The following is a 27,472-nucleotide window of genomic DNA, read 5'->3' as shown; positions in this document are numbered from 1 at the left end:
TCTATGTTTCGGCCTAGTATGGTTCTCAATCAGAGGCAGGTGTCATTAGTTGTCTCTGATTGAGAATCACACTGTGTGTTTGTGGGTTATTGTTCCTGTCTCTGTGTTTGCACCAGATAGGACTGTTTAGGTTTTCGTACATTTATTGTTTTGTTAGTTATTTCATGTCTAGTTCCTTTATTAAAGAACATGAATAACCACCACGCTGCATTTTGGTCCGCTTCTCCTTCACCACAGGAAAACCTTTACAGACTTTGTGTAGTGGCAAGAAGAATTTCAATAAATTGTTTACAATCCCTTTTGTTTTCTCTCTGTGCCACAAAATGGTTGACTTTTCCCACAATTTGTTAGGTTTATTATTCAAAAATGTTTCTAAAATTGATTTAAAAAAGTGTTTTCCTTCATCAACATACACACAATACCCCATAATGACAAAAGAAAAACACGTTTTTAGAATTTGTAGCAAATGTATATAAAAGAAATATCACAGACCCTTTACTAAGTACTTTGTTGAAGCAACTTTGGCAGCGATTACAGGCTCAAGTCTGCTGGTTAGGACGCTACAAGCTTGGCACACCTGTATTTGGGGAGCTTCTTACTTTCTTCTCTGCAGATTCTTTCAAGGTCTGTCAGGTTGGATGGGGAGCGTTGCTGCACAGCTATTTTCAGGTCTATCCAGAGATGTTAGATCGGGTTCAAGTCCAGGCTCTGGCTGGGCCACTCAAGGACATTCAGAGACTTGTCCCGAAGCAACTCTTGCGTTGTCTTGTCTTGCTGTGTGATTAAGGTTGTTGTCCTGTTGGAAGGTGAACCTTCGCCCCCGGCTGAGGTCTTGATCGCTCTGGAGCAGGTTTTCATCAAGGATCTCTCTGTACTTTGCTCCGTTCATTTTTTCCTCAATCCTGACTAGTCTCCCAGTCCCTGCAATGAAAAACATCCCTACAGCATGATGTTGCCACCACGATGCTTCACAGTAGGGGTGGTGCCAGGTCTCCCCCAGACATGACACTTGACATTCAGGCCAAAGAGTGTAATCTTGGTTTCATCAGACCAGAGAATCTTGTTTTTTCATGGTCATGGTCAACTCCAAGCGGGCTGTTATGTGCCTTTTACTAAGAAGTGCCTTCCATTTGGCCACTCTACCATAAAGGCCTGATTGGTGGAGTGCTTCAGAGATGGTTGTCCTTCTGGAAGGTTCTCCCATCTCCACAGAGGAACTCTAGAGCTCTGCCAGAGTGACCATCAGGTTTTTGGCCACCTCCCTGACCACTGCCTTTCTCCCCCGATTGCTCAGTTTGGCCGGGCGGCCAGCTCTAGGAAATGTCTTGGAGGCCACTGTGTTCTTGGGGACCTTCAATGCTGCAGAAATGTTTTGGTACCATTCCCCAGATTTGTGCCTCGACACAATCCTGTCTTGGAGCTCTACGGACAATTCCTTCGACCTCATGGCTTGGTTTTTGCTCTGACATGCACTGTCAACTTTGGGACCTTATATAGACGGGTGTGTGTGCCTTTCCAAATCATGTCCAATCAATTGAATTTACCACAGGTGGACTCCAATCAAGTTGTAGAAACACCTCAAGGATGATCAATGGAAACAGGATGCACCTGACCTCAATTTCGTTGCTGAATACTTATGTAAATGTGTTTTTTAAAATAAATTTGCCAAAAATTCTAAAAACCTGTTTTCACTTTGTCATTATAGGGTATTGTTTGTAGATTGCTGAGGATCATTTTTATTTAATCCATTTTAGAATAAGGCTGTAAAATAACAACATTTGGAAACAGTCAAGGGGTCTGAATACTTTCCAGTCTCTGTAGGCTACCAATAATGTTACCAGGGCCACGTTCAGTTGAAAAACGTTCTTGAACATTGCAGATAGAAATTCCAAGAATAGAGGCTACGTTATTTCTTATTCAACATGTCAGAGAGGCATGTTTGTTCTACAGAGCATATTTATGTCTGAACGTTTCAAAATGTTGCGTCCTGCTGAACATTCCCCCAGGTTGCTAGCTTTAGCTAGCCAATGAGGTAACATAACTGAACAAGGTGTAGCCTGAACAAATAACGGTCTGGTCCGCAAGTAACCTAGTTTAAGAACGGCCTGTGATATGCTTTATGAATGTAAAATGCTGCCCGCCAATGCACGATCTAAATTTAAAAAACATAGCGCTGGTATTATGGGTCATGTCTTTTAAATGGTAACTTAAGGGCTTAAATCAAGCCGTTTTCTCTGAGGAAAAGATGGACACTTGACAACAGAACCTGTATATGAAATGCAATGGGAGAAGTGGGAGGGTTGAACGAGACTACAAATTTAAAAGACGGCCTACTTTTCTATAGCCTACTCAAGGAAGAGAAAAACATAGCTAGACTGTTGTTTTACTATTAAACACAATGCTGTTATTGTTTTTAATTTGGTAAAGCAGCTTGTATTTCTTAACCAGCAAAGAGTATTCTAGCTAACTAGAAGGCTGGTGGTGTTGACTGGTTAAGGTGAAGCAAGAGAGTCACCTGGGTGATTATTTTAGTCACTATTTTTGTTGACGAAATGAACAATGACTCCATGATGGCCCAGTCCTCTACACAAGCCGAACCAGATACTTTACAGTACAATGTCACGTCAGTGACGAAAGTGTTCAATTGAAATAAGATGTACCACTATACAGTATTTCAGGCCCTGAGTTTTCACCAACCGGGAACAACTCTAGGCCCTACCTGTATCACATAAATCCAAAGTTTCCTCAAAAACGTATATTAATCAGCATTGTTCTTTGGACGGCCTGAATATGCATGTTCAGAGCTCTATATGAACCCCATGGAGGTGCAAGGGAATAGCAGACATAGCCTGGTCCCAGATCTGTTTGTGCTGCCTATAGGTGTTGGCAAGACAGCACAAACAAATCTGGGACCAGGCTGTAGCAGAAGTGCTGTGGGATTAAATGGAATTCTCAATTGTGCAAGTCGCGTCCATGTTAGGGTCTTGGTAACGGGAGTTGGGTGTAACCTGGATTTGGGAGTAAGGGGGGTGAGACTGGGGGCAGTGGCGGATACCAGACAGATGGAAGGTCATCTGACACCACCACTGCTGAGTAGATGGGTGGTATGTCCTCTATCACCGCTCGGTAGGAAGGTGGAACGTCCTCTGGGTCCTTTGGGTCAAACTGCAATGGAGAGGAGTCAGGTTCATGTTAGTGCCAAGTTGAACGGTTATAGTCACTGATACCTCTGTCTGTGTGTAGTTTCTGTTTCTTCAAGAGGAGTAGATCACTTAAAAACTGAATGTGAAGTGATCATATGTTGCTAGTAGTTCGGTCACTAGACTGCTTAGAAGATTGATTGCACTGCCCGTGTTTTTAAAAGCAAGTAATTCTTTTCTAGCCTGATTCAAGTGAAACATAGTGAGCACAGCATTCAGTCTGGTTTTGCAATGCTGATGTTTCCCCCCTAAATTACAAAATGGGGGAAAGTGTTGACAGCCGCTGAAAGTCTTTATAATCAAGATGTCTGTTGACAGTTTGAGGAGGTCAACCTAGCAGTGGAGGGATGTCGTACCGGAGTGTATGGCGGTGCAGGGTTGATGAGATCCACTGAGCTATACGGCGGCAGTTCTCTATAGGGAGGTCTGTAGACAGTCGTGGGTAACGGTGGAGGGGTTGGGGCCCTTGAGGGCCGAGGAGGTCTACTGGGGGGACTTGCCTCCTCTCTTCGACCTTCTGTCCTCTCTTCTTCATGCATAGGGATGACATAGACAGAGGAGTCATCTGACTCTTCTTCCTGAGTGCACAGCCATTTTCTACGGCAACACAGCAGGTACAGTGCTATGCACATCAAAGGCGTGATTAAGAACCTGGGAATTGTAGTTTGAGGAATGTAGGATTTAGTCAGGAGTCAGTCAACTACAGCCAGAACTACAGTATATATTACACTTAGGTTTGATGATGACTGATGACCATGGAAGTGACAAGGATTTGCCACTTAGTTTTGCTCTTGGACATCTTTGTAAAACTATTCTCTGTACTGTACAGCTGAAGTCGGAAGTTTACATACAGTTAGGTTGGAGTCATTAAAAGTTGTTTTTCAACCACTCCACAAATAACTTAGTCGGTTAGGACATCTACTTTGTGCACGACACAAATCATTTTTCCAACAATTGTTTACAGACAGATTATTTCACTTATAATTCACTGTATCACAATTCCAGTGGGTCAGAAGTTTACATACACTAAGTTGACTGTGCCTTTAAACAGCTTGGAAAATTCCAGAAAATGATGTCATGGCTTTAGAAGCTTTTGATAGGCTAATTGATTTGAGTGAATTGGAGGTGTACCTGTGGATGTATTTCAAGGTCTACCTTCAAACTTAGTGCCTCTTTGCTTGACATCATGGGAAAATCAAAAGAAATCAGCCAAGACCTCAGAAAGAAAATTGTAGACCTCCACAAGTCTGGTTCATTCTTGGGAGAAATTTCCAATTGCCTGAAGGTACCACGTTCATCTGTACAAACAATAGTACACAAGTTTAAACACCATGGGACCACGCAGCCGTCATACCGCTCAGGAAGGAGACGCGTTCTGTCTCCTAGAGATGAACTTAATTTGGTGTGAAAGTGCAAATCAATCCCAGAACAACAGCAAAGGACCTTGTGAAGATGCTGGAGGAAACAGGTTCAAAAGTATCTATACCCACAGTAAAACGAGTCCTATATCGACATAACCTGAAAGGCCACTCAGCAAGGAAGAAGCCACTGCTCCAAAACCGCCATAAAAAAGCCTGACTACAGTTGCAAATGTACATGAGAACAAATATCATACTTTTTGGAGAAATGTCCTCTGGTCTGATGAAACAAATATAGAACTGTTTGGCCATAATGCCCATCGTTATGTTTGGAGGAAAAAGGGGGATGCTTGCAAGCCGAAGAACACCATCCCAACCGTGAATTACCGGGGTGGCAGCATCATGTTGTCGGGGTGCTTTGCTGCAGGAGGGACTGGTGCACTTCACAAAATAGATGAAATCATAAGGAGGAAAATTTGGTGGATATATTGAAGCAACATCTCAAGACATCAATCAGGAAGTTAAAGCTTGGTTGCAAATGGGTCTTCCAAATGGACAATGATCCCAAACATACTTCCAAAGTTGTGGCAAAATGGCTTAGGGACAACAAAGTCAAGGTATTGGAGTGGCCATCACGAAGCCCTGACCTCAATCCTATAGAACATTTGTGGGCAGAACTGAAAAGCATGTGCGTGCAAGGAGGCCTACAGACCTGACTCGGTTACACCAGCTCTGTCAGGAGGGATTGGCCAAAATTCACCCAACTTATTGTGGGAAGCTTGTGGAAGGCTACCCGAAACGTTTGACCCAAGTTAAACAATTTGAAGGCAATGCTACCAAATACTAATTGAGTGTATGTAAACTTCTGACCCACTGGGAATGTGATGAAAGAAATAAAAACTGAAATAAATCATTCTCTCTACTGTTATTCTGACATTTCACATTCTTAAAATAAAGTGGTGATCCTAACTGACCTCCGACAGGGAATTTTTACTAGGATCAAATGTCATGAATTGTGAAAAACGTTTTAAAATTATAAACTGGGTGGTTCCAGACCTGAATGCTGATTTGCTGAAAGCTGTGGTATATCAGACCGTATACCATGGGTAGGACAAAACATTTATTGGTAATCAGTTTACAATAGCAATAAGGCACCTCAGGGATTTGTGGTATATGGCCACTAAGAACAGCCCTTAGCCGTGGTATATTGGCCATATACCCCACCCCCTCGTGCCTTATTGCTTAAATATAACCTCATGTTATTGCACACATACTGTTGTAATGTGTAGCATATAGTACATCCACATCGGTGTGTAAATTGGAACATCAGTAGGTTTGTTTCCGTTTGGTAGAGGTGGAGATCACAACATAATATGGAAAACAGAAAGACTTACTTTATCATATCAAGTAACCAACTTTCATTCAGCATGATGCGCAGTCTGTTGTTGTGGCAGGCGTCTGTCTCCGTGTGGAGAACACACAAAAGAGAATCCTAAGGTACAGTTCAAGGATCTTCCTTACGTTTCTATCCAGCAGCCTCCTCATCACTATTAGGACTTTCAACAGCTCTCTGTGAATCAACAGTAAGCGCTAGTCAATCGGTCATGTTCAGTTCCTATTCAATGTCAGACTCAGCTTCATGACCCAGAAATAACCCATCTCAACCCCTTTTTGTGACCGGTTCAGAACCACTTACATAGTACGTTCTCAGAAGTCATTTCATTTTCTAGGTGCTCCAGATGACATCAAATGTAGGTAAAAATTACACAAGTCTATCTAAAGTCTGCATCCTTTACATTTCTTCTAAAGGCCAAACGGAGCAGATTCTGAGCAGGACACTGACCACTGATCAGCAGAGACAGATGTGATCAGGGGTGTATTTATTACGGAAACTGTTTACCGTTTAAGAATCAATCGGAAGCAAACAGAGCAAACAAAACGTTTTGCAACAGAATCGGAGTAATGATTTATACCCCTGAAGTCACAGGCAACCGAATAAGCTACATTTAATTGTACAAGTTTGACCTCTTTTACAAATGAAAACAAGTAAACTGGAGCATAAACCTTTGACCCTTTTGTCCATAAATGCCCAATGACAAGTGTGATCATTACAAAGCCCCTGTCAACAACCATTTAATACAATGGTACAATCCAATGGAAAAGTATACACTTTATACACTGTTACAAAGAGGGAGAGGCATAGTTGTTATGGTGCTTCCCTCTACCCAACCATGACCATGTTAAAATAATTGAACTGGGTTGAATCAATTTGGACCTTGTATGATGTACTTACGTTTCATTCGGACTTCAAAGTCTAATGAAAATCAGTTGGATTTGGAGTAAGACAACAGTCATGCAATACCCTGTCGCCAATGATTACTACATTATTACTGCATTTCCTATTAATAGATGTATTCAAAATGCACCTTACCTTAACAACCAAGACCTCTGAATGTACAGCAACCTGTATGTCGACCTGTGAGTTGCTTTCATACTCTTGTCACAGGAAGTACGCAAAGACACACTTTTACAGCCTTATTGACCTGTTCAAAGATCCTAAGCATGTTTACTGTCAGGTACTATCAGGTGCTTTCAGTGACGCACAACACTTTGAAGCTACGCTGCGTCCCAAATAGCACCCTATTCTCTATTTAGTGCACTTCTTTTGACCATAACTGTACCCAAAGGGCTCTGGTCAAAAGTAGTGCACTATATAGGGAATCGGGTGCTATTTGGGACACATCCTACATCAGCCAATTGCTTTGAGGCACATGGAATGGAGACTCAAGTGGAGATATTAATAAACATACTGTATAAGAGATATGATATAGATGTGTAAGACTATTAGAGGGAGGGAAATGAAGAATATAAGGCTAATGAGAAAAACAAGGGGTCCACGTTAAGGCATGTAACTGAGGAATGCAGTCTAGGCATTGTTGGGACACGTCGCGGTAGTTTGGATGAGTGAGACCCACAGCTGCTTTACATCGGTAGGAATGTGCACTTTTGGAGGGATTTTGTGAGATATATGTAGGCTATAGTAGCCTGTTCCCAGATCTGTTTGTGTTGTACGGTCTTCGTAGTGGTATGGCGTTGTCAAATGCATAATAGAGTAAGTATATAACTGAATAACTGTACAATGGAATAACTGTATAATTGAATGGCTGAATAACTGTATAACTGAACGGAGAACCATAACATAACACTGGTGGACATAGAGGTAGTTTCTGCAAAACACAACATAGCAAAATATAGATTTAAAAACTTCCTTTAATGCAGAATCCTGTCATCAATATACTTGCAAATTGAAATAAATCTAATTTGTTTTATACATATTCATAAAAACTCAATCATGATCACACACTGTATTCAGGTTACATACCATATTCAGTTCAATTCATTGCTGTGCCATGTTATCATGTAATCCCTACATAGCAGAAGGTAGATAGAGAAGACACGTAACAATATAAGTTATGGAAGCGGAGGAGGTGAGGGTGGTGGAGGAGGTGGGGGCACCTTAGTGGAGGTACCAGGGAGAGGAGGAGGAGGTGGTGGAGGAGGAGGAGCATTACCCATTGAACCAGGTGGAGGAGGAGGAGGAGGAGCAGGGGGGAAGCTATTTGATGAGCTGGGAGGAGGTGGAGGATGAGGATTATTACCCATTGAACCAGGTGGAGGAGGAGGAGGTGGAGGGGCGAAGCTATTTGATGAGCTGGGAGGAGGCGGAGGAGGTGGAGCATTACCCATTGAACCAGGAGGAGGAGGGAAGCTATTTGATGCGCTGGCAGGAGGTGGAGGAGGGGGTGGCGGAGAGGGAACATTAGGGGATGCATTCGGTGTAGGAGGAGGGGGAGGAGGGAGGTTATTCGATGAGGTCATGGAGGGTGTAGGAGGAGGAAGACCAGTGCCCATGGAGCCAGGTGGGGGAGGAGGAGGAGGTGGGATGTTGGAGTCAAACGTGGATCCAGGAGGGGGTTGTGGGCAGTTTTGGATGAGGTTTGAGGAGACTGGCAAGGTGGGCACCGATGGTAGGGCCACATTAATGCCAAGATTGGACCTGGGAGGGTAGAATGAGAAGGTTCCATTCAATGGATGTATCACTTTATCTTTGAGACAGTTAAAGCCATGTAATACTAACAGATGGTACTGGTTTTAAGGGCACAATTTCATGATGAGTTTTACTACAGTATGCTAACTGGTCCTATCCCATCACCACTCACCACCCTAACTAGCGCTGTGCTTACCTATAGAGATCCTTATTGACGCTGGCTGAGGAGGGTGCCCCAGGCTGGGTAGCAGGAGCAACGGGACACTCCACAGGGCCACAGCTCCCTGTACTCTGCACGCTCTCTGTGGTCCCTGTTCTTTTCCGAGGCTGCAACTCATTGAGCTGGGGAAGACAATAAATTGAGAAAAACACCACAAACATATCACTGCTCTAAAGTCTAGATGGCCCAATAGCATTGCTCTGGCGGGATTGAATTACAAAGTAAGTAGGTGCTAATAAGTAACTAAGTGCTAGTAATTGTAATTACAATAATGTAGACTGCGGTTTATTATCTGTGGACAGTCGATCAATATCATATTACAGAAAAACAATGCTAAGCCTAATGGGATAAAATGTATCCATAAAGCGAAACATTCTCCCAGCTGTCCTCACGTTAAAGCTGTGGCCCAGTGTGTCAAGTCCGGTGAAGGACATGGGTCTTCTGATGTAGCAACCCTCGAGCTCCCGGCCAGCTTTGGGAGGGCTCATTAATTTGGCGCAAGCCAACTTCGTTACTGTGGTGAAAATTCCCATCTCTCTCCGAGACACCTTCTCCTGATGGATAGCTACAGCCTGGGAGATAGCACAGGTATTACAACACTGAGTTTAGGTCCCAAATGACACCCTGTTACCTATATAGTGAGGTAGTGCACTATATATGGAATAGGGTGCCATGTGGGACGCACTACTGTACTGTACTTCATCTATTGAGCAAAAGCCCCGTACTGTAGTGAAGCCTCATGAGCTAACTGACGGATAAAGCGACAGTGTTTCTCACCAGAGAGAGGAGGTTGAGGGAGTTCTCCATGTCTTTCAGCTGCATGGCCTGGGTGTCCAGCAGTCTCAGGACAGAAGTGGCTAGGCTGTTGATCTGGTAGGCCACACTGGCCAAAGCCTGAGTGGTCAAAGCCTTGGTCTCCTCCAAACCCTTCCATGTGTCCTCATCCTTTAATCATGTTTCAAGCATTATTTTCTCGGCAAAGGTATGATATAGCAAAACTTCTTACAGTGTTCGTATACTTTTCGACACAATCAGAATACTATGATAAACAGAAGAGTGCACAACTTGCCCTTTTATATGCTTCAATGTTCCCTCAAAATGGGTAGGCCTAAGGCTTTACATTAAAATGTCAAATGTTTTACAACTACGTTATAAAGAAGGCATCGTACCGTTTTTGTTTCAAAGACAGAAAGAGAAAGAGCACAGCAAGCAAGTAAAAGTCATTCACAATTTCCAACAAATATATTCAATAAACAAATAAATAGACTAAGCCTATTACAATAATTCAGTTGGTTAATTCTGTTATCATTGTCAAAAAATACTCACCTGTAGGCCTAAATAATTGTTTTCACAGTAATCGGCCACTTTGTGAAGGTTGTTATAGTTGTCAATAAGCGCCTTTCTCGACGCAGGAGCCTCTATTAATATTTGGGTAGCAAGTTCTGAACACTTCGTTTGCTCCGTCATTTTAGACTTTGTTCGGTCCGGAAAGAATGTGCAGAAGTTAACTACAAAGTAAAGGTGTGTCAAACTCTGTGGGTGTGTTCTTATATCAATAGTCGAGGAGGACGAACGAAAGCGTCCCGCCAGCGAGCTAGACTATCTGGGTGCATTCATTACTCCGATTCCGTTGAAAAAAGTTAGAAGTTTTGCAAAACTGTTTCTAACGGAAACCGTTTACTCCAAACGGAAAACGTTTGGCAACGAAAACGATAGTTTCTAATAGACAAATACAGGTAGGTTCCTCCCCGGTTCGTTCAGTTTGCTCTGTTTGGTTCACTTTGGTTCCTAGAGAAACCCTAAACGGTTTCTGTTGCAAAACGTTTTGCAATAGACCAAACGTTTTGCAACGGAATCTGACTATGAATACACTCCAGGTGAAGTGACAGGCGAGGCATGCTGCTGCAAGGAGTTTCTGTGGAATGCGGAACAACCGCAAGGTATGAGTTTTGACTCCAACTAGGCTACGGTGTTAATATTACAGGCTAAACTTAAAAAACAACCATACGATTTAGCACGGCTGATAATCATCTAATAAGGTAGCCTAAAGCTAGGCTACTTGAATAATCACAATTTTATACAGTGAAATTATTTAATTTATAGGCCTACGTTTTTAATGTCAGCACCCAAATATCGATTTCATTTATTTAAATAACATTGCTTAGGCTCGCCTTTTTGGTTATTTTTCTAACATAGTCTTTATTTCAAAGACCCCAAATGAAAGGAAATGTGCAAAGTCCATAAATACATTAACAGGATAAAGCTATATCCTTCTCTACTGAACCTCCACTAGAGGTCAGTCTTATAATGCATTTTCTACTATGGCCTCAGCAGTTCAAATAGGTCCCTTCTCATTAGCTACCTACCTACCTACCTACCTACCTACCTACCTATCTGTCTGGGCTATGTGGCTACCTCTATCTATATATCCATCGAAATCAATACCCTACTCTATCTCCATAATGGCATCAAATTATGATAATATGTCAAATCTATGTTTTTTAATTTAAAAACGTATGCATCCATAAAGGGAGCTTCCTCCTGTATATTTGCTGCATTGCAAGTTACTTTCCTTCTTGCCATGATCATTGATATGCTCCTAACAAACAAGCCTGCCGCGAAGATTGTAAAGACTATACAGCCTTTGATCCACATTAATGAAGTCAATCAATCAGTGAAGTGCTGCCATGTATCAATGTCTAGGGGCGGACTGGCCATCTGGCATTTTTGGGTATATGCCAGATGAGCTGGCCCATTTTTAGCCCAGTCCGCCCATGTACAATGTCCCTGATAATGTTCTGATCCTGCTATGATTGCTTATCAATAAGCCAATAAAAAAATACCTGATAATGTGTCGAAAGCCATTTTGAACAAAAGTGCGGTGCGTCAGGCTTCTTGTACATTTAAAAAATGTAAAGCCATAGCTGTTTCCTCTGAGATAGGCCAATGCATACATGAGATTGAAGCATTTTGTCCAACAAAAGACTTGTTGCAATTTGAATTACCTTGAAATTGATTGATTGGTTGATTGATTGTAAGATGAGACTATATATTTTTTTTAAATCCAGATAATTGAAAATAGTCAGTCTCAACCACCACAATATTTTTATTGATTTAAGTCTGCACCTTTCTTTCTCTATTCAGTATTTTCACTGTTAGATATTGTATAGGGGTAGCTACAGAGCTTACATGAACTCGTGTTTGAAGGTAACCTCACGTCTCCTTGACTTATCTTTTATATTTCTACCTTTTGTTTAGGATAGAAAATGATATGATAGTGTACGTCTGTTATCAAGCCAAGGTTAATCACATTGTTTATGGCTCATATAGAGGGCTGACCATATTATCGCCACACCGGCGGTGACGAGTCATGAATCCAGTCAAATTCCATGTGACCGTTTAGTTATGGTGATGCTGCTGATGGTCATTAGCAGCCTACCAAAATTGCTAACTGCCTGGTATTCAGCACTCTATTGTCCCTCTAATCACTCTGACATCAATGCCAATGTGATCGAAAATCAAACACTTAATGGGAGCCCAGGAGCTCATGTTGCGCAACATTTATATGGCTATACAACTGAGCGAGAAAACAGAATGATGGCCTCTATTAAAAAGAGGAGGATCCCATCAGCTTTCTATAGGCTAGGCCTACTATATTTATTTATCAACTTTCCTAATATTAAGCACATGAGTATAGCCTACCATTCGCTATCGAGATATGTGCATGATAATGGTCCATTCTAAATCAAAATAAATTCACACATATATTATTTAGTATACGTAAAGACAAGATTAAATCGAGAATTAGTCTGATGGGTGACAATATTAGCTTATCACTTGTGAATCATAGTCGACACCTCATGTAGGCTAGCCCATAGGCCTATATGTTTTGATAAGGTTTGTATCTAACTAAAGTGGCCAAATAACTTCTTAAAATTAAGCACATTATATTAGAACCGGACATACATAAGCAGAGTTTCAAATTTGGGGCAGATCATTTTCACCATAAAAATGCACCTTTATAATAAAAGCATTACATGCATAATCACATTTGCAGTCACTTTTGATAATGGTGTTTTCCCGCTAATGGAACATTCGCGCTTATAGCCTACGCCGTGTGTGCATTGCTGCGCTTATAACGTGAAGAAATAGCCTAATTGTTTATCAATATTTTAAGCTAAATGTTCTGATCTGTTGTGCCAGCCACATTGCGTAAAAATGTTTTTTAGAGCCTCCGAGGGGCGCAGTGGTCTAAGGCACTGCATCGCAGTGTACCACTAGAGGTCCTGGTTCAAATCCAGGCTCTGTCGCAGCTGGCCGTGACCGGGAGACACATGGGGAGGCGCACAATTGGTTCAGTGTCGTCCGGGTTAGGGGAGGGTTTGGCCGGCAGGGATGTCCTTGTCCCATCTCTCTAGCGACTTCTGTGGCGGGCCCGGGCGCAGTGCACGCTGACACGGTAGCCAGGTGTACAGCGTTTCCTCTGACACATTGGTGTGGCTGGTTTCTGGGTTAAGCAGGCATTGTGTCAAGAAGCAGTGCAGCTTGGTTGGGTTGTGTTTCGGAGGACGCACGGCTCTCGAGCTTCGCCTCTCCTGAGTCCGGAGTTGCAGCTATGAGACAAGACTGTAACTACCTATGAAATTGGGGAGAAAAAAGGGGTAACATTTTTTTTTTTTAAATCCATGGGTTTTTTATGCTAGTGGTTGTATTAATTTGGGATCTATCGCATCCCACAACTGTCCCAGACTATTGTTAGGAATATTTATTTCTCGCACAGAATAGGTCAACTTTTGTACTATGGGGGATAGTAGATTGACATAGGCTAGTGCTTTTGCTGTTTGTTAGGCCTACTCTTGTTGGCTGATGAAAAATACATGTGGACAGTTCTTCCAATATCTTCAATATGCACCTCGTAATTAGATAAGGGCGAGCGCTGTTGCGTCCCCGATGTGTCTGTCTTCACTTGTAGCCTGTTAGAAAGACCCGATCGTGTGATGGAGAGCCATGTGAGTGAGCGGTGTACTCAGGAAGAAGGGCACAACGCAGAAATCCGCAAAAGGCATGGATTTTTTTTAGGGTGCATTGCAGCCACACAAATCCGAGGCATTATCAAGTGCTTGTCAAATTGTGAATGAGAGACTGATGAAATGTGTACAGCCTTCGCAAAAAATATGTTACAAAGGTCTGCATCAGTGGCTTGTAGGCTATGTTTGGAAGCGAGGAGATGCTAAATGTGTTTATGTTAATTAACGGTCAAATACCATGAGACCGACAGTTATTTGCTTGACAATCACCGGCTGGCGGAATTTTGTGACCGCCACTGCCCTACTCATATACACTGAGTATACAAAAATGTAACTATTTCCATGCCATAGACTGATCAGGTGAATCCAAGTGAAAGCTAGGATCCCTTATAAATGTCACTTGTTAAATCCATTTCGATCAGTGTCGATGAATGGGAGGAGACAGGTTAAAGAAGGATTTTTAAGCCTTGAGACAATTGAGACATGGATTGTGTATGTATGTGTGCCAGTCAGAGGGTGAATGAAGTGCCTTTGAACAGGGTATGGTAGTAGGTGTCAAGTACTGCAACGCTGCTCGGTTTTTCCACGTTCAACAGTTTCCCGTGTGTATCAAGACACCCAAAGGACATCCAGCCAAACTTGACAAAACAGTTGGAAGCATTGGAGTCAACATAGGCCAGCATTCCTGTGGAATGCTTTCGGCACCTTGTAGAGTCCATGCCCTGACGAATTGAAGCTGTACTGAGGGCGAAAGGAGGGGGCTACAACTCAATATTAGGAAGGTGTTCCTAATGTTTGGTATACTCAGTGTACATCTGTTGGCGATGAAATGAACTACAGATTGCTTAGCTCATTGAATGGTGTTGTCGCTGAGAAGAATTGTGAACAATAATAGTCGCTGAGAAGAATTGTGAACAATAATAATGAAGTCTCCGATCCTTGTTCAAAGAGAATTACAATTGATTTGCATACAAATATTATAGGTTTCTTATTCTGTAGGTACACTCTTGACAGACTATTGAGAGGTAGATACAAAAAAAGTGTCAGAGTCCTGTCCTTGTTCAACATTAAGCAGTGAAACTATACTTTGCTGCATACTGTGCAGCATCTCCCTGAGGATGCATTCATTTGTATAGGAATACTCCCGTTTCTTCCTAATGGAGTGTTTTGTGCAGCACTAAGCGTTCTTCCCCACAGTCTGACATTGACTAATGTCTGTTACTTCATAGCAAGTGTTTGTTCTTCTGCTTCGTTTAATAAGCCCTGCCAATGGATACCCACAGAGAGCTTGTTACAATACGATAACACTGACTACATTTAGAATAAATGAAGCAATTATTAATATTGTGAATGATGAATGAAATATGAATGCTTAAACACTCATTATAACACCAAGCCCTTGTTGTTATGCCGGGGACAGTCTATAGAGAGGCCGCACCGATGCACCATAGAGAATGAAGTGAGACCTCAAGGTTGCTCTCTTCAATGTTCCTCTCACTGTGTTCCCATTGACCTCCAGTCATTACATCAGTAGCTCTCTGAGCTTGATGAGTGCAGAAGGGCCTTTTGGAACCGTTAATGCCCTGTTTTATGATTATGCTGAACACTGATTACTTTGCTATGACGAAGCACTTTCTAGCTGCTATGTTACGAAAGATTGCTTTTAAGATCGCATACAGTGGTTCTGTGTGTTCCGGAAGGTTCCACGTGTTATGGTAAGATCATCTCTTGGCTTGTGAATAAGGTGCAGTTTCACATTTGATTTGACAAAAATTGTTCGGCTTATATCGAGTCGAATGTGAAGTTAAATAGTACCCAGACACTGCTATGTTGAGTGAACCCCATAGCCACCACAAGGCAACCAATTATTTTTTCTCCAGAATCTGTTTCACAGCAGTGTCCCATGCATGTGTTTCTTCTACAGCCAAGAGGCTAGGATATAATATTACTCATTGGGAATAGTCATTATAGAACCTATACGTCATGTACATTCCATCTAAATTCAGCCATCCATGGGCATTTATTTGGGTTAAACCTTAAATGCAAACAAAGTGCATCACAAAATATTCACAAGACATTAAACTTCCTCAACACATTTGGTAATTATTTTATGATGAGGGCCAGGGAGCCTGAAACTTCCGTTAAGGAATTGATCACAGTACCCTTATTGAAGTGAGTTGCACTTCTATTTTCTATTGTAACGTACTGGGTATCAAGTCAGGCGCAGGGAAAACAGAGTTCAATATAGTGCTCTTTTAATGTACACACGGTGAACCACGGCCACCCCACTAAACACTGGGTGCTCAAAACCAAAATGCCCCAGACACGGGGAACGAAAACAATCCAGCACTATATACGATCATACACAAACACGTTCGTCTGTAACAAACACCAGGGGTAAAATAATCAATCCCGCACAAAGAAACGGGCGGGCCGGCTGACTAATAAAGCCCAACTAATTACAACCAACTCAAAACAGGTGTAATCAATAAACACAGAAGGAGGGGGAGAAAAGAATCAGTGGCAGCTAGTAGGCCGGCGACGACGACGACCGCCGAGCGCCAACCGAACGGGAAGGGGAGCCACCTTCGGACGGAGTCGTGACGTCTGTCATCTACGGTACTACTATACTATAACCATACCAAAAGACAACGATGGTATTTGGATGTTTTCTAAGATGACACTGTCAGAAAATGATTTCAACGTTGTGTGCACCATGGTATTGTGTGATCACAATCCACCGGAACAATGAAGATAGCGAATGGATTGAAAAGAGTGTAGGGGACGGCGACATAAACACAGTGACAACATCTCTGTTTACTCCAATCCCTGCTATAGCCTCACAATATGGGCAGAGAAACAAGACACAATCCACAACAGAGTCGATAACACAGTGACAACATCTCTGTTTACTCCAATCCCTGCTATAGCCTCACAATATGGGCAGAGAAACAAGACACAATCCACAACAGAGTCGATAACACAGTGACAACATCTCTGTTTACTCCAATCCCTGCTATAGCCTCACAATATGGGCAGAGAAACAATACACAATCCACAACAGAGTCGATGAGTGAACCATGTACACTGGGTTCTCAGACCCCCCCACCACACACACACACACACACACACACACACACACACAATCCATATCCAATAAGCCTATGCCTCTTTTATTTGTAGTGATTGGATGCCCAGGGCTATCACGGCTTCGTCACGCTTCACAGAGTTCCATTACAGCTTCTCAATTCAATTATAGTCCTGAGTCTGGAGGGAGGATTGACTGGGGTTGCCTTGCATGGACGGTAGTAGTCAGACACTATCATTACAGCCAGCTTGCTGTCTGACACTATTGGCCCAGGACACTTTTTTTGTCCCCAGTAACATTGACTTTAGATCCAATTCTGATGGATTATCCAGAATTAGACGTTCATCCATGTTTTTCAAATGTCAAATTTCAAAATGATTGCAAACATAACATGTTTAAGGTTAAGTTTAGGTGTTAACTCTCTCATCCCCTACCCCACGTTGAAACCTACTTAAAGGTAACAACGCTTACTGTTGCCCCTAGTGACCGGTTTCCACGTCATCTCCCGACGTCTGAGGACATGGATGGATGCCCAATACTGGCTTGTATCAGGGGTGAACTGGTTGGGATTATCAGCCTCAAATTTACAGTGCTGACTTCTCAAGACCTCAAGGCTTATTTTTCTCCACTCAGTTTAGTAAAAAAGAACTGTTGTTGATCAGCTTGGGGTGTGTACCCTTACAAAAAAAAAAGAAATGGCTGTTTTCCCATGTTGAGTTTCAAGGTGCTACACATTGGAATTGCAATTTAAGAAAATGTCCATAATATATCTGCAGTAATAGTGGAATGAACGTTTCACAGTATTACTTACCCACCAGTGTTGTGATTGGCTGTGATATTCGCCTCTTGATTTCTCCTGATGGAGCGGCATCTGTTGTCAAAGTTGTTCCGACTTTGTGGCTGTGTTGTCATGTGAATATCGCTCTGTCATTATGACCGAAAATAACTTTTGGACATTAGAACAGCGATTACTCACCACGAACTAGCAGAAGATGTTTTTTTCCTTTAACGAGTCCGACGAGCCCAATGTGAAGGACATATTGCTTTCCCGGGAACAGGCCCAAATTTCTGTCATTTGCGTGAAGAGAAGAAAAAGAGGGCGGAGGTCAGGCTGCCTTCTGAGAATTCATAGGCAATTGAATAAACCCCCACCGCCTTCCGTTCTACTAGCTAACATGCAATCATTGGAAAATAAAATTGACGAGCTACGAGGAAGATTAAACTACCAACGGGACATTAAAAACTGTAATATCTTATGCTTCACAAAGTCGTGGCTGAATGACAACATTATCAACATACAGCTGGCTGGTTATACGCTGTATCGGCAGGATAGAACAGCAACGTCTGGTAAGACAAGGGGTGGCGGACTATGTATATTTGTAAACAATAGCTGGTGCACGATGTCTAAGGAAGTCTCAAGGTTTTGCTCGCCTGAGGTAGAGTATCTCATGATAAGCTGTAGACCACACTATCTACCTGTATTTTTCGTTGCTGTCTTACATACCACCACCAACCGAATCTGGCACTATGACCGCACTCAATGAGCTATATTCCACCATAAGCAAACAGGAAATCCAGAGGCGGCGCTCCTAGTGACCGGACACTTTAATGCAGGGAAACAAATCTGTTTTACCAAATTTCTATCAGCATGTTAAATGTGCAACCAGATGGGAAAAAAAACTCTAGACCACCTTTACTCCACACAGAGATGCGTACAAAGCTCTCCCTTGCCCTCCATTTGGCAAAACTGACCATAATTCTATCCTCCTGATTCCCGCTTACAAGCAAAAATTAAAGCAGGAAGCACCAGTGACTCGGTCAATAAAAAAGTGGTCAGATGAAGCAGAAGCTAAGCTACAGGACTGTTTTGCTAGGAAAGACTGGAATATGTTCCAGGATTCTTCCGATGGCATTGAGGAGTACACCACATCAGTCATTGGCTTCATCAATAAGTGCATCTATGATGTCGTCCCCACAATGACTGTACGTACATACCCCAACCAGAAGCCATGGACTACAGGCAACATCCACACTGAGCTAAAGGCTCGAGCTGCCGCTTTCAAGGAGCGGGACTCTAACCTGGAATCTTATAAGAAATCTCACTACGCCCTCCGACAAACAGGAAAGCGTCAATACAGGACTAAGATCGAATGGTACTACACTGGCTCCATCGCACGTCGAATGTGTCAGGGCTTGCAAACCATTACAGACTACAAAGGGAAGTAGCACGGCCGAGAGCGGCCCAGTGACACGTGCCTATCAGACGAGCTAAACAACTTCTATGCTCGCTCGAGGCAAATAACACTGAAACATGCATGAGAGCACAGGCTGCACTGGACGACTGTGTGATCACGCTCTCCGCAGCCGATGTGAGTAAGACTTTTAAACAGGTTAATATTCACAAGGCCGCAGGGTGCGCTGACCAGCTGGCAAGTGTCTTCGCTGACATTTTCAACCTCTCCCTTTCCGAGTCTGTAATACCAACATGTTTTCAGCAGAACACCATAGTCCCTGTGCCCAAGAACACTAAGGTAACCTGCCTAAATGACTACCAACCCGCAGCACTCCCGTCTGTAGCCATGAAGTGCTTTGAAAGGTTGGTCATGGCTGACATCAACACCAGTGGTCCAAGAGGCTTCTAAACAGCTTCTACCCCCAAGCCATAAGACTCCTGAACATCTAATAAAATGGCTACTCAGAGTATTTGCATTTCCACTGCTGCTCTCTGTTTTTATCTATGCATAGTCACTTTAGTAACTCTACCTACATATACATATTACCTCAATTACCTCGACTAACTGGTGACTCTGTACCGGTACCCTCTGTATATTTTATTTCACCTTTATTTAACCAGGTACCAAGTCCAACTAAGAAATCAGTGTTGGTTGTTGTTGTATGATGGTTCTTAGCATTCTGAAATACGTTACATGAAATAGGTGTGCAAATATCATGAATTGGTATCCATTATATTGGTAGTTACAGGTTAGGTGTAGTTACAGGTTAGGTGTAGTACAGATAAACAGGAGTCTCATAAAATGTCCTTGTCCATTTGCAGGGGTCAGTTTGAATGTAGAAAATGCTTTGTTATTAAAATATATATTTTTCGCTCCTTGAAGTAATCCAACAATGTGTACACCATCATCTTGTCTATTTCTTCTCTCATTGATTGGGGCTGTGAGAAAGGGAGAGGTGAGGGGGGCGGGATGTAACAATTGTGAGGTGTGAGTGTCAGGATAACTTAATGGCATGTCTCAGGCTGGACACATTGGCAGTCAGGATCTCTAGTCTCCACCGAGTGTTGTGTTAACACCTCATGGTTCACCTTATCCAACAGGTGGAGAAACCAACTTTTGAGGGTTCAGAGATTAAACACTTAAGTTCTTCCGACTGGCATGGACTTGGTTAGAGTCTTCAGAGGTGTTAGGATAATTAGGAGTCTGTACCTAGGGTATTTGGTGCAGTGAAAGTCCTGCAGGGAGTTGTGTTTCCCAAGTGCAGGGGGTTTGCAAATGTTCATGCTATAACAATACATTTTTCAAAGTAACCCTACCTTCAAGAAAAATCTAAAGGTGGTTGAGGCTGACTAGTTGCAGACACGTGTCATCTTACAATACTTCAGAAAGGAAACACCACATAGAAATGTTGAACCATTTATCAACAAATGAATAATTCAAGTCTTGTGATATAGGCTCTGCTCCTTCAGGGTCCAAGCAAAAGCATCAATACATACAATTGCATTCAAGCAGTGAGAGCGGTAAGCTACATATATGTATACCAATCCCTCAAACAGAACCTGACTGTTTGGATTAAACCTGGATTGTAAACTATCATGGTCAAAACAAATTGATGCAACAGTAGCTAAGATGGGATGAGGTCTGTCCATAATAAAGTGCTGCTCTACCTTCTTAAGAACGCTATGAACATGGCAGATCCTACAGGCAGGTCCTCAGTTTTGTCGCACTTGGACAACTGTCAAGTCGTGTGATCAGGTGTCACAGAGGGATTTAGGAATATTACAATTGTCTCAGATCAGGGCAGCACGGCTGGCCCTTAAATGTACACAGAGAGTTAACATTCATAATATACATGTCAATCTATCCTGGCTCAAAGTAGAGGAGAAATTGACTTCTTCCCTACTTGTATTTGTGGGAAGTATTGCCATGTTGAATGCACCAAGCTGTCTGCTTAAACTACTAGCACACAGCCCAGACACCCATGCATACTCCACAAGACATGCCACCAGAGGTCTCTCCACAGTCCCCAAATCCAGAACAGACTATGGGAGGTACACAATACTTCATAGAGCCTGGACTAAACTCTATTCCACATCAAGTAACTCATGCCAGCAGTAAAATTAAATAAATACAAAAAATATGAAAATACACCTTATGGAACAGCTGGGACTGTGAAGAAACACACACACACACACACGGGCATAGACACAGGAAAACATACACATGATAACATCTGAGTAGTGGCCTGAGGGAACACAATGTGCTGTGAAATCTGTTGTGAAATGTAATATGTTGTTAATTGTAAATAACTGCCTTCATTTAGCTAGACCCCAGAAAGAGTAGCTGGTTTCAGAAAATAAACACCACGTAGAAATAGGTTTAACCATTTATTAAGAAATTAATCATGTAAAAGTATTTAGACCCTTTGCTATGTGACTTGAAATTGAACTCAGGTGCATCCTGTTTCCTTTTATCATCCTTGAGATGTTTTGACAACTTGATCGGAGTCCACCTGTGGTACATTCAATTGATTGGACATGATTTGGAAAGGTACACACCTGTCTATTTAAGGTCCCACAGTTGACGGTGCATGTCAGTGCAAAAACCAAGCCATGAGGTCGAAGGAATTGTCCGTAGAGCTCAGAGACAGAATTGTGTTGAGGAACTGACCTTGGGAAGGGTAGCAAAACATTTCTGCAGCATTGAAGGTCCCCAAGAACACAGTGGCCTCCATCATTCTTAAATGGAAGAAGTTTGGAATCCCCTAGATAGTCTTCCTAGAGCTGGCTGCTTGGGCCAAACTCAGCAATTGGGGGCGATTGGCTTTGGTCAGGGAGGTGATTAAGAATCCGATGGTCACTCCGGCAGAGCTCCAGAGTTCCTCTGTGGAGATGGGAGAACCATCCAGAAGGACAACCATCGCTGCAGCACTCCACCAATCAGGCCTTTATGGTAGAGTGGCCAGACGGAAGCCACCTCCACAGAGGAACTCTGGAGCTCTGTCAGAGTGACCATCAGGTTTTTGGTTACCTCCCTGACCAAGGCCATTCTCCCCAGATTGCTCAGTATGGCCAGGCGGCCAGCTCTAAAAAGAGTCTTGGTGGTTCCAAACTTATTCCATTTAAGAATGATGGAGGCCACTGTTCGTTGGGAACCTTCAATATTGCTGAAATGTTTTGGTACCCTTCCCAAGGTCTATGCCTCAACACATTCCTGCTTTGGAGCTCTACAGGCAATTCCTTCAACCTCATGGCTTGGTGTTTGCTCTGACATGCCCCTTCAACTGTGGGATCTTATATAGACAGGTGTGTGCCTTTCCAATCAATTGAATTTACCACAGGTGGACTTCAGTCAAGTTGTAGAAACATCTCAAGGATGATCAATGGAAACAGGATGCACCTGATCTCAATTTCGAGTCTCAAGGGTCTGAATACTTATGTAAACAAGGTATTTCTGTGTTTTGTCTTTAATACATTTGCAAACATTTCAAAAAAACTTTTTTCACTTTGTCATTATGGGGTATTGTGTGTAGAATGATGAAGAAAAAACATTTATTTTAATATATTTTAGAGTAAGGCTGTAACATAACAAAATATGGAAATAGTAAATGGGTCTGAATACTTTCCCGAATGGACTGTATGTAGCTACGGCAGAAAGCGCTGCTTCGATATGATCAAATAGACCAGCCAAAGTCATCCTACCATTACAAGACTGTATACTATGTATGAATATTAACCATGTGTGGCATGAGCTGTGCAACCTGTTTCTTATATTTCTCATATGACAAACCGCCGGGTACCCTCGCTTGAGGCAAGATGAGCTGTCATCTTGGTAGATGGGAATATTTGACCTAACTAGCCACCGTAAGCAGTACTAACCCAGGTGCCCTGGAGACGCACCACCGGGTGTCTACATAAAAAAAAAAACGTATCTAACATGAAACCTTAAGCAATGTGACCCAGCCAACCACCTGTAACTACATGCAATTTACTTTATATCATGTAGCCAGCAAAGATGGCAACATGTAGGCCATTGACCACGGCTGACACCATCATAGCAAACTTAGAGGCATGGTACTGGCAGGTAAACTCATTGCCAGGTGGGAGTGCTCAATAGACCAGTGAAGGTCATTCTACCATTACATGACTGTCTACTAGGCCTGTGTGTAAACACTAACTATGTGTCGCATGAGCTAATGACATAGCATCACAGAGCATAAAAAAGTACAGTATACTAACAACGCTCCCAAAACCACCTGTATTATCTAATTTGCCTAATATAACTGATACACTCAGCAGTAGCCGAGGCTTCTGCAGCATGCACGAGCATGCACAGTGAGAGTAACATGATAATCTCAAACCTAGGCCTACAATATAGAGTCTACCTGAGAGTATATGCCGGTAAACCATGAGAGAATATAGATGACCTGCTTGCAAGAATAAGTAGACCCGATAGATACTGAAATAAGCTCATAACAGAGGTTTCCATTAAGGGCGATTAACTCTTGATCGCCAACATCTGATTGTCATGTGGGTGTGTAGCAAGCCTATGGCATGCTAGGTAAATGATAGTATCAAAAGCCAATCCACACGGCTGGAAGTTATAGCGAGCCTTGATTGGTCATCACACTGCACCAGCTTTCCAAGATGATAACAAAAAAATAGGAGGAAAAATGATTAGGGTTGGTAGTAGTAATAATTTTAAAATTAGATGTACTTCTGTGAAATATGTGCTAAAACGATGAAAGACCAGGGAATGTTTAGCCGGCAACAGACTAACGCCCTCCGAGTATCACAAAATATCACGCTGCTTGACTGCTGGACATGGCAGGTAGCAGCCCACATCATTTGGGCCAGCACGATGGTGGTAGATATGAGGCACGCGCAGCTACACAAATGACTAGCAGAGTGAGCTGCATCAGTGTATAAGGTGCCTGCATACGCACAATGAACAAGCATGCACGATGACTCTCGTGAGTGGCTACGACTATCCTAAAAATAGTACACTCCTAAAATATGCCTAACCTGTTGCTTCATGAGCACTGCAGCGAGAATGAAGATGACAGAAGTAATTAATTGACAACTGAAAGAATGCCTGTTGATCCTGTAAGGGAGCAATATGGGATCAACCAGACAATAAAATTGATTGTACCAACCAATGCATAAATCACAATGATACACCATAAACACACAATACATAAACTCTTAAAGCAGAATATATATACTAGTGAATGTGCAAGTATCACCACAGCACTAAGAGTTGCAGCATAACATGATAGAACCAGTGTGAAAGACATGATAACAAAATGCAACAGAAGATGAATTAATAACAGGTGCTAAAACATGATACTTGAATGAAGCGATCACTAGAATTAGCATACAGTACAATAGCACATAGTAGAATAGTTGTCACTATGCTGTCACTGAAAACTACAAGATGGACCGACAGGGAGGGACTACCTATGTGTAATACATGACATATGATTTAACATGGCTAATAAACACAGGGCCTAAACCTACTGCAGCAGATAAGATGACTAGTGTGACTGAAAGATAACGTTAACATGTATGCTAATAGTCTGACTCCTTGGAACAGCGTGCACTAATGAGCTTGCGAAACTCTGGTTAGCTCAGAGCAGAACAGCAAGTGTAGCTATACAAGCACACTACTCCAGACCAGTCTGTACGTTAAATTGAATGCGTTCCTAGCTAAACGTGGAATGGAAGGTTCCAGAATCTTGTGAACTGCATAACACATAATAGCTACTATCAATATTGATTGCTCCACTAAACGAATTAGCGGCCGCATGAGACCAAATGCTATCAAATCGCAGAGATAAGCTCCATCTCCTTGCTCATGTCATGAAGAAAACATCATTACTCACTGTATATCGATGCATAGAGGTTTGCCTAGCTACTTCCTCCTATATAGGGAGGGATGAGTTTCTGTGAAAAGCTTATTTCTCTCAAATGTTGTGCACAAATTTGTTTACATTCATGTTAGTGAGCATTTCTCCTTTGCCAAGATAATTCATCCATCTGACAGGTGTGGCATATCAAGAAGCTGATGAAACAGCATGATCATTACAGAGGTAATGATCATGCTTGTGCTGGGGACAATAAGGCCACTCTAAAATGTGCAGTTTTATCACACAACACAATGCCACAGCTGTCTCAAGGTTTGAGGGCGTGTGTAATTGGCATGCTGACTGCAGGAATGTCCACCACAGCTGTTGCCAGAGAATGTAATGTTCATGTCTCTACCATAACCCGCCTCCAACAACATTTTAGAGAATCTGGCAGTATGTCCAACCGGCTTCAGAACCGCAGACCATGTGTAACCACGCCAGCCCAGGACCTCCACATCTGTCTTCCTCACCTGCGGGATTGTCTGAGAACAGCCAACCGGACAGCTGTTGAAACTGTGTTTGCACAACCAAAGAATGTTTCTGACAGTTTGTGCAGACAGTCTCAGGGAAGCTCATCTGCGTGCTCGTCGTCCTCGCCAGGGTCTTGACCTGACTACAGTTAAGCGTCGTAACAGTCTTCAGTGTGAAATGCTCACCTTCAATGGCCACTGGCACGCTGGAGAAGTGTGCTCTTCACAGATGAATCCCGGTTTCAACTGTACCAAGCAGATGGCAGACAGCGTGTATGACGTCGTGTGGGAGAGCGGTTTGCTGATGTCAACGTTGTGAGCAGAGTGCCCCATGGTGGGTGGGGTTATGGTATGGGCAGGCATAAGCTACGGACAACAAACACAATTGCATTTTATTGATGGCAATTTGAATGCACAGAGATACCGTGACGAGATCCTGAGGCCCATTGTCTTGGCATTCATCCACTGCCATCACCTCATGTTTCATTCAGCATAATAATGCACATCCCCACATCGCAAGGATCTGTAACATAATTCTTGGACGCTGAAAATGTCCCAGTTCTTCCATGACCTGCATACTCACCAGACATTGAGCATCTCTGGATCGACTTGTACGGCAGCTTCCTGCCAATATCCAGCAACTTCGCACAGCCATTGAAGAGGAATGGGACAACATTCCACTAAAGGGCCACAATCAACAGTCTGATCAAGAAGGAGATGTGTTGCACTACATGAGGCAAATGGTGGTCACACCAGATACTGACTGGTTTTCTGATCCACGCCCCTACCTTTTTATTAAGGTACCCGGTACCAACAGATGCATACCCATATTCCCAGTCATGTGAAATCCATAGATTAAGGCCTAATGAATTGATTTAAATTGACTGATTTCCTTATATGAACTATAACTCAGTAAACTCTTGGAAATTGTTGCATGTTGTGTTTATATTTCTGTTCAGTGTATGTTCAACAATATATTGAACATTTAGCCAAATCAAAATGTTGATATTTTCATAATTATTTAAGATATGCAGTAAAGCTTTACATGACACCAACGTTTGCTTTGTAGCACCTACAGATGAAACGGGAGGCCTGGGTAAGGTCAAAATGTCATAAATATGACAACTTTGATCAATCATTTCTCAATGATGTTTCAAGATACAAATGTGAAACATACAATATGTCAACAATCCTTCCTCCAAAGGACCATTCTATGGATGACATTTTGTGAAAATCCCCCAAATGGTGGTATATTTTTGTCTGGGTTTCTCTCTCTTGTCTGCGTTTCCCCCTTCTCTCTTCCATTGGCGGTTGGTACCGTTTAAAATAATGGAGGACGATTATTTTTTTATACGAGTATTCCCTTATATCTATTACAGCATGTTGGAGAACTGTCATTCATATTCCATTCACCCAGCTCAATGTAACATCAATAGGTTTAGGCTACTACATGATACTCTAATGTTCCCTATACCCATCATGAGGTTGCTACAACCTAGACTATGAATGAAAGTTTACAACGTAGGTGCACAGGTCGAGAGAAATTTGAGTAATCAAGGTGACAGACATTGACACATTCAATACCGCCTTGCACACTCTTGCCTGCACTTAGCTGATATAGGGTGTAACCATTAGTCCAACGGTTGCAAACGAGAGTTTCTATTGGACAAATTCAGGTACGTTTATCCCTGTTTCGATCTGTTTGCTTCCATTTAAGAAATGTTTTTCAACAGAAATGGCGGAATGAAACACAGTTTGCTTTCATATAGCCTGTGCCGAGTAGTCGGACAAAACAAGTATCGTAACGGATATGGGCAATTCTCTGGATATGATTATGATCTGAGTATTATTTGGAATTATCCGTGATCGGGGAAAAAAGTAATTTTTGAGTGTCAGCAAGCATCTTTCTCATGTCAGTC

The 27,472-nt window shown here is 42.4% G+C and overlaps 1 protein-coding gene and 1 long non-coding RNA gene across 4 annotated transcripts in view; both read right to left on the bottom strand.

Moving 5' to 3' along the window:
* Positions 1-3,330: 3,330 nt before the first annotated feature.
* LOC115106177 (uncharacterized) lies at positions 3,331-7,068 on the bottom strand. Its single transcript, XR_003859993.2, has 3 exons — positions 6,990-7,068; positions 5,953-6,128; positions 3,331-3,851 (listed from the first exon to the last, which is right to left on the bottom strand). It is a non-coding gene; the product is annotated as an uncharacterized LOC115106177 (long non-coding RNA).
* Positions 7,069-7,810: 742 nt separating this feature from the next.
* Positions 7,811-27,472, bottom strand: part of abi3b (ABI family, member 3b) — a 28,061-nt gene continuing 8,399 nt past the window's right edge. The window contains exons 2-7 of one of the 3 annotated variants that reach the window (XM_065007960.1): positions 17,918-18,009; positions 17,757-17,812; positions 9,604-9,771; positions 9,219-9,398; positions 8,803-8,948; positions 7,811-8,615 (exon numbers count right to left, since the gene is read on the bottom strand). In XM_065007960.1, the coding sequence (XP_064864032.1) occupies positions 8,030-8,615; positions 8,803-8,948; positions 9,219-9,398; positions 9,604-9,771; positions 17,757-17,812; positions 17,918-18,009 (1,228 nt within the window). In that variant the 3' untranslated portion in view covers positions 7,811-8,029. Of the gene's footprint in view, positions 8,616-8,802; positions 8,949-9,218; positions 9,399-9,603; positions 9,772-17,752; positions 17,842-17,917; positions 18,010-27,472 lie in introns of those variants that run through there. The other 2 variants (XM_029629331.2, XM_065007961.1) reach the window with 2 other exon arrangements.

This window comes from Oncorhynchus nerka, linkage group LG23 (genome assembly GCF_034236695.1).
Source record: "Oncorhynchus nerka isolate Pitt River linkage group LG23, Oner_Uvic_2.0, whole genome shotgun sequence".
NCBI classification, from domain to species: Eukaryota; Metazoa; Chordata; class Actinopteri; order Salmoniformes; family Salmonidae; genus Oncorhynchus; species Oncorhynchus nerka.
The sequence above is the reverse complement of the archived record's forward strand: the minus strand, read 5'-3'. Positions and strand labels throughout refer to the sequence as shown.